This window comes from Rhagoletis zephyria, unplaced genomic scaffold (assembly GCF_001687245.7).
Source record: "Rhagoletis zephyria isolate East Lansing unplaced genomic scaffold, Rhagoletis_zephyria_1.1 Rzeph_scaffold_17719, whole genome shotgun sequence".
In the NCBI taxonomy this organism is placed as follows: domain Eukaryota; kingdom Metazoa; phylum Arthropoda; class Insecta; order Diptera; family Tephritidae; genus Rhagoletis; species Rhagoletis zephyria.
The window spans coordinates 1-8,694 of record NW_016174780.1 but is presented as its reverse complement, the minus strand read 5'-3'; the positions used below and the strand labels follow the sequence as shown (position 1 = coordinate 8,694).

Here is an 8,694-nt window from a genome sequence, read left to right as displayed (position 1 = left end):
TACGTATAATTATTTTTTTCATTTTTGATTCAACCATTTTTATGCTAGTACCAAAAGGTTTCTACTCCTGGATTGTGCACTGAGTTTGTGACCCCTAAGGTAAAAACCGATCCAATGGAAAATCCAAAACAGCCTCGGTNCATGTATGTATACATATGTATGCTGCTTTCGTCACTCTCGTGTACTGCCGTGCGTTTTGTTATAAACCAAAAAAATCAAAGGCATATATACACACATACGTATAATTATTTTTTTCATTTTTGATTCAACCATTTTTATGCTAGTACCAAAAGGTTTCTACTCCTGGATTGTGCCCTGAGTTTGGGACCCCTAAGGTAAAAACCGATCCAATGGAAAATCCAAAACAGCCTCGGTTAATTGCCCCAAACGCTTTGCAGATATGCACCTGAGATGTCCGGACCCTCCATGGGAAAAGTGTCTCTACGCAGTTGCTTGTTCGTTAGAGAAATACCAGGCTGATATCACCGCAGTACAAGAAATGCGATGCAGCGTACGACAGCGATTACAGCCACCATCAGACGGCGCACAAATTTAATGTAAGATTTGTAGTTGCATGCATGCCTCGACATCCTGTATCCTGGTTCACGCCCATCAGTGGGAGTCCCCAGGTCATAGGCGAAAAACCAAATTTTTAAAGATGTAATAGGCGCGCGGNGACGGGGCATGATTGCAAAAAAAAAAAATGCAGCGTACGACAGCGATTACAGCCACCATCAGACGGCGCACAAATTTAATGTAAGATTTGTAGTTGCGTGCATGCCTCGACATCCTGTACCCTGGTTCACGCCCATCAGTGGGAGTCCCCAGGTCATAGGCGAAAAACCAAATTTTTAAAGATGTAATAGGCGCGCGGCTTCAACAANCAGCGTACGACAGCGATTACAGCCACCATCAGACGGCGCACAAATTTAATGTAAGATTTGTAGTTGCATGCATGCCTCGACATCCTGTATCCTGGTTCACGCCCATCAGTGGGAGTCCCCAGGTCAAAGGCGAAAAACCAAATTTTTAAAGATGTAATAGGCGCGCGGCTTCAACAACTTAAATCGAAAAAATTACTTCTATATTGTTTGAGAAGCTCTCCTACCATAAAATAAATAATAATTAAATGGGTATGAAACCTACTTTTTTATTTAAAGAGGCATTTTTTATTTTTTCTCTCTGATGTTAGGATTTATTTTAAAGAACTTTGTAATTTCTAAAACATGATTGATTCCAAAAATTATTTAAAAAATTCATTGCAATTTAGAATAAAAATATGAATACCAAGTGCAAGATGAAAAATCTTTAGAATTAAAAAAAATTAAAAGTTTTTGGATTCACAAGGACCAATAGGTAATTTTTTAAGCTGATAAAGATGAAAGAATGAAATTCGAGGATGCTATCGAGTTTATATAAGTCCTCAACATCTATTTATAATTTTACGCGCAAAATTTGGAATTTTTTCGCCAAATACATTGCATTATTTGAACATTCAATATAACAATGAACATCCTTTGGGATTTTTCCATTTTCACAACACTGATTACTCTAGCGATACGTTTCGATAACTTTTTGCATGAGTAAATATATTAAATGTAATCTCAACACTTACCTTGCCAAAGCTGCCCTTGCCAATAGCACGTAATATTTGAAAATGATCAAAATTGACTATGGCCATCAGTTATAAGCATAAAAATTTGTTGCAGTTCATTAAAAAGGGAGATAAAAAATGAGAATAAAAATGAAATTTGGTGTATAAAATATTTGACAACGTTAGACGACTTATAACCTTCACCTATTTGCATATGAGGACATAAGAACCAAAGCACCATATGTATATCGCTAGCTAAGAGTGAAAAGTTGCTAAGTCCACTTTTTATGAAAACTCATATTTTGACAAAGGAGTCTAGATGTTTCGAAAATCATAAAGGATCTTGTTTTATTTATTCTCGTTTATATTGAATGAAAGGAAAATTTGCCAAGTCCAAAAGAAGCCCGAAAATCCGATAAGGCCAAAATAGTACGAAATCTTTTATGGAGATCGAATCCCTCTGATACGTATGGAGCTTTGCTTTGCTTTAAACAACCAAAATGATGTACTAAAAGTTTTCCGAAATATTTTAAGAAAATTGCAATAATTTTTTTCCTTTCCTGTAAAATTTTTAAAATGGGACTTAACAACTTTTCACTGTAAGCTGCATGTACATACGTACATATGTATATCTACAAAAACGCTAAGAATTCTAAGAAAATAGGCGTGTTTTTTACACGTATACGCGTCTGTGCTTAAAATTTGTATGGAGCAGTATGCGACAAACTTTATGTGCGCTTATGAATAGTTGTCAATAAAATCAAAATTACTTGTTTTCAAATGGAAATTGTCGATGCTTGTTTTTTCACACGTTAAGCGTAGATGTACATATATGCTTGTACAAAAAACACGACTAATATATCCAACGATTTTGATAACATTCGTTAGGTCACTTGCGATGAGCAACAATTTTTTAGCTATGAATTTTAGGCAACATAAAAACTTTTTTTTTCAAAAATCTGTACAGTATGCTATGGTACTCATTACGTCTTATGAACATAAAAATGTATATGGGCAAATCTAAAAAACAGGTAACCTTTGTGTTATTTAGCTTTATTTTCATTGTTGTAAACTATATCAAGCTGGTTGCTTTTGGATATAATTCATAGACGTACATAGTATGTATACTTGAAGCCTCAACAAAATTTTGAATCAATTTGTTGCATAACTTTTGAGATATAGATATATTTTCATTGAAAAAAATATTAAAAACAAGTGAATTTTTTGTGTAATTTTTAAGAGGTGAAAAATTATTTATGTCATAACCAGGGAACGGATTTTTAGGACCTAAAAACGTATAAAAAAGGAAAAATAAAATAACGAAATAGGCTGGAAAAGGCACTAGGTATTGCAAAAAAAAGCAAAATAAGGCACTAAAAATAGACAGAAAATACGAAGAACCATCAAAAAATACATTTATTTTAGAAATGTTTATATTACACGTAAAAAAGAGAAAAGCTATGAACTAGTTTCATTATATGAAAAATTTGTACTTTGAATCTTTGACTATTTTATCCTTTCGAGTTTCTAACTCATAAAACTTTAATCTATATAGTTGTAGTAACATTGAACCACAAGATGCATTTTGAAGTTTTCTGGCAGCATTTTCATTCGATTTTCGCAATTTCCATAAAATCCGTTCCCTGATTATGACTTTTTGGCTTTTTTTCAGTTTGTTAAAGCCTGTGCCATATACATAGCTTCGGAAATAAACCCTAATTTTGTGCACACCTAAAAACCGTCTCTCGCACACAAGGACATTTAAAAAATTGGGAACCAAAAATTAAAAATTTTTCATTGGAAAAAGTATAGTATCATCGACTTTTATTGTTATATCTTTGCAAAATATTACTCGATTCTTTTTGAAAGATAAAATTTGGGGCTTATATTTCGATCAAGGATGCATCGTAACGTTAAGTTTAACGTTAATCAAATAATTTCAATCGTTTCGGTTGAAACATTTCGAAATATATTTGTTAAATCATTTGTCAAAACAAATTTCGTTACGTTTTTAACCGAAACGAAAAGGTGCCGTTAATGTTGAAACGTTAATAAAAACGTTAAACATTTAATTTGAAGTGTGCCGGCAATGCCATAACAAGCAGTCAGCACCGTTGCCGTTTTGATACAATTGCATCATTTTTTGATATTATTTTTTTCTAAATTGTAAGATTTGATACTTTGATACTTTTTTGTTCACAAATGTCCCATTTTGATACTTTTCGCTGGCAGAGATGAATTTTTGAAAATTATGAATAATGTAATGGGTATTCATGGGAACGCGTAAATACTTCCTAATTATAAAATTGTATTTATTTGTTTTTGAAATAAAAGTTTACAAATAACAGTTTTGTGATACTTTTCCTGTTCGGCAACTGATCCTTTTTTTCAAGCTCGAGTACGCTGTCTTCATCTGGCGACCATATTATGACTGTCATATTAACAGAATTGAACGAATTCAAAAAATTCTTAATTCGTTATGCTCTAAGATCACTACATTTTGTTGACCCTTTCCCATCTTACACTGCTAAATGCATGAAATGTTTATTTTCTAGATTATTAATTAATAAAAAAATAAATATGTAATTAAATCGAATCTATTGGAAAAATACATACACAAATATTCCGACGAATTGATAACTTCATCCTTATTTTGAAGTCGATTAAAAATAATTCTTAAGTAATACGAGTAGTCCGTCGAGTACATATACGTAAATATTCCATTCAATACACTTACCATCGTCATCGTTCAGCAGATGTGCGTCCGATCTGCTCGATGAATTCGCACCCATGCTGCATGTATTTGTTGTTAATCTACATATGTACTATCTATGTATGAATGAAATGGATCGTGATTGTTTCACTGAGCAGCTTTCTTTTTTATGTGCAATCAGCTTTGCTATTTTAAGTTGTACATAATCAGCTTGCCAATTAATGTTGTTAACGCAAATCGTTGTAAAACACTGATGTGAATATGTTGACGTACGTTCATTTTATAATAGTTATGTAGAGTATAACTACTGAAGTCACTATTCACTACCAATAATTTTATAAACAGGATACTAATTACACATATTTAATTTAAGTTGTTTATTTGTGAGTGGGCCACAGAAAATTTATTTTATTTTAGCATCGCGAATGCTTCACTTAGTTGATGATGTGTACGGCTTAAAATGAGTACTGCTCCTCGCAACCGCAGGAACGGCATAATTTTTCTAAATGAATTCGTATTAGCGACATGTGTAGTATTATGTGTATATGTAAATACACATATATGTACGTACATATATGTATGTATGTGGGTTTGTGCTTCGTAGATGATTTCCTTGTTGTCAAATTACTTTTGCTAGTATCCCGCTAGCTTAGCTTTTAATAATATACATATTTATGTATGTATTTACTATGTATGTATACATACATATGCCTTCACTATGTTATTTATGTATATTTCTTATGTGTATGCTATACACTTTTCTCCTTTTCTATTCCAAACAATTACATTTTAATTGTGTTGTAATCTAAGCATTCATGCGATTCATTCAATCTGGCACCTGCAATGAAAAAGCAGAGTAGAGAAAACAAAATTTATATAACTGAAAGTTTTGTGTGATCATCCTACAGGGTAATATTAATAGAAGAAATACAAACATACATACATATGTATATACATAGTTAAGTATGCAGGATTATACATTGTGTCCACATACATACATATGTACTTATATGTATAAGTATATATGCAGATGATATGTAAAAAAAGGAACAAACAGCTTGTTGCCAAATGATAGTTCGAATACCATTCCATTTGAAAGTAACAATGATCGGAATTTGTAGCCACTGAAGAATGTTCTTGCCTCAGGCAATATAAATAATATGGGTATTCATCCAAACGCCTAAATGCCTCATAAACGCGTGTACCTTGTAAATAAAGCGTTCTCTGAGTATTGCAAAGCCCCTGCATGATGCACAGAATGCACGGTAAAAACCGGTTTCATATGGGACAGTTTTGCAAACCGTGAAATCTGTGCATATTGCAGGGGCTTTGCAAGACTTAGAGAATACCCTTATGTGTATGACATTAAATAATATGCGAGCGCTAAAGAATATTATATACCTACATATTTACATATGATGAAATAATATTTTGAAAGAGAGGCAGGCAATTATGAAGTAATTCAGTCTCATCTCAAGTCACTAAATTTGAGACTAGCAATTAGTGACTATTTTTGTGACTTGAGACGATTGGGATATTCAGAAGGAGAGAGTCACAAAAAGTTCACCAAAAATGGTTGGTGAAAGCAAAAACAGACAATCAACTGATAGTGTTTATGTATGCCTTTTGCCCCCGCTTCTCAAAGAGTCGAAATGGCCGAGTGGTCAAAGCTGACAAATTAGTGACTTATTTTTGAGACTACAGACGTGAGACACCGTACTGAATACCGCTTACTGAATGCCAGCGTTAAGGTCAGTAATCCGTATGATTCAAAGGAAACGGTCAGACTTTCCTACGATGGGATTAGCCAAGAGAAAAAATGGCCTTATTTCGTGTGTGTGTGTGCAAGGAATTTTGACATCTGATACTTCACCAGCTTGTTGTCTGCCACTTTCCTCAAGAAATAATCGAACGGGCATATATTTCTGTTGCAAGCATGGGTTGCCTTGTGCTCTTTTTTCACAAACTACTTTAGAAAACCGTAGAAGAAATCGTAGAAAATTTCTCAAGAACTGCGTACTGTCTCAAGAAAATTTTACCTAAGAAAATTTCTTAGCTAAATATTTCTTGTATGTCATTTTATATGGAGTTTTTGCTTTTCTTGAGAGCTGCATACTGACCTTTACCAACGTGGTGAAATGGATACAGTATTCTATCCCTGCAACGAAAAGTACTAGTACAGAACTGTGAATTCACCAGTTTTCGGGAGTCAAATACCGGTACCTCGCAAATCTACCACCCATGCTTTCTACGGGTGCATTTAACATGGAGTTGTCCTAGGAGGTGACAATTGACTCTCGCTGCGTAACCTGTAGCCTGTAAAAGAACCACATTTTTTCGTGGCGCACTTCACAGGTACTTTTTCATAACTAAAAAAACGAAAATAAAAATTTAAAATTATATGCTCTGCCTAATGAGATTTGAACCTGGACACTAGTGTCGGACCGAAGGTTCGGCCTGGCTTCGGTATTCGTCCTATTCGGCTGGTTTTTTATGTTCGGCTTCGCCTTCGGCCTTCGGCCGAAATTGCCGAACAATTAGGCAATTCACAAGGTGTTGTATTTATCGTGAAGTTACATTATTTTACGATAGTTGTTGAAATTTTGTTGTTGCTTCACATCTCTACATAAAACTTTTGAGAATGTAAGAACTCTATCGTATGTTACAAAAACCAAATTTTACATGGAAGTGTAAAACCAAATTTTACATGCTTAAACCAAATTTTACATGCAAGTATTTTAAGTTGTAGTTATATGATTTAATTATCGCACAAGAATATTTTTTAAGTCTCACCCTTAGTTATTCTGTAACCCGAATTATCGTAATTCGTAGTTCCGTTACGAAAAACGAAAAATCGACATGCTGAAACATACCAGCTATCAGTTGTTTTCCGAAGTCAGCTGTGTGAAGGAAAACCAAGTGGAAAGGAATTAAAAACACTCATCAAGTGCTTATTTGTAGTAAAATTTTTTGATTTTACAATTTTGCAGAAAATGATGGATTCTATTGCATTTGCAACTATAGCAGCGAAGTAAGAGCGCGCTATGGAAATGAATTCACAAAGCTACGCAGAGCTGTCGGGCATAGTTGCAATGAACGCATCTATGCATGTATGTCAGCTTCTGGTTGAATTGTTGAGCAACAAGCCATTACTCCTCTTATGCCTAAAGGACTGGTTCTCAATGCAGTTAACGCAATAACAGCTTCTTCCAAGCCATTGAAAATCAGCATTTTGTTTGGTTCACCGCCCGCTGCGCCTTCGGCCGCGCTTAGGGGTTATAACCCTCATTAAGTAGAATTCACCTTTCTGTGTTGCCGGAGAAGAGGGACGGAAGCCATTTCTTGTGCATATAACTCCGATTACGCCATCCACAGTATTTTTGCGCAGAACCCACATCGAAATTTACAAAAAAATGCATAGTAAAAAATCATTGTACAAATAACTAAACCGTACCCAACTTTTTCGATAAAGGGGAATAAACATTCTTTAATGTTCGTTCGTAAATATGTATGCGAAAGACAAATTTGTCTATTTAAAGGAACATCACTAATATTTACTCCAAACACACATCGACTTATATCTTTTTTCTTAATTTTATCTCGCTGTCGACACAGAAATGTTTACGCAAAAAGCTGTAAATGCTCCCCAACATGCTCGCTGTCGTTTGCCTCACACGATGAGCGGCTCATATGTGATCTTGTCGTTATAGCGTAAAGATGGGTAGCAAAGACACGGATGATGCTTTTGCAATCCTTTTAACTTCGCTTTTTTTTATGTATGTGCTACTTAAATTTGTTTATATTATATTTGTATGTATGTAAATTCGAGTGTTTTTTGCGACTATTGTTTTTTTCCACTCCTACCTCGAAATTTTGTGGAAAACACTCCCTGAAAATGTGAACCCTTAATATTAATATTAAGTACTCGCCCAAGGCTTGCAAAGATTTCCCGTATAAAATACACGTAAACATTGAGTTTTTTCTTAAAAAGTCTACAGATGAGATATTTTACTTCGAGGTAGTAGTGGAGAAAAAAAAATATTCGTAAAAAAGCACCCTAATGTACATACCTATAGATATAGTAATTTAGGCGTCATTTACCCAAAATTCAATTAACGCACATGGCTTGGATGCATTTATCTGCCGATGTGCACGCAGCAAGCATCAGCACCAAATGCGGTTGTTGTTTTTGTTCCCAATGCAATCTTCGGAAACCACTCCACAAACGAAGAACATGCACCCCAAGCCGAGCATGCTCGCGCACATGTTCGTCGTGTGGCCAGACATTGCTTCATATTTTTTAGAGTAAATATACATATGTGTATGTATACATAAGTAATTACATACGTGCATACTCTGTAAGTTTTGTCTGCTGAGTGGTGTAAAG

The 8,694-nt window shown here is 34.5% G+C and overlaps 1 protein-coding gene across 1 annotated transcript; it reads right to left on the bottom strand.

The window, feature by feature from the left end:
- Positions 1-1,315: 1,315 nt before the first annotated feature.
- Positions 1,316-4,861, bottom strand: LOC108379927 (serine/threonine-protein kinase 32A-like). The gene is made up of 2 exons (XM_017636294.1): positions 4,332-4,861; positions 1,316-1,671 (listed from the first exon to the last, which is right to left on the bottom strand). Exons 1-2 carry the CDS (start codon positions 4,384-4,386, stop codon positions 1,547-1,549), a joined length of 180 nt encoding a protein of 59 aa, XP_017491783.1. The 5' UTR covers positions 4,387-4,861; the 3' UTR covers positions 1,316-1,546.
- Between the last annotated feature and the right edge of the window lie 3,833 nt (positions 4,862-8,694).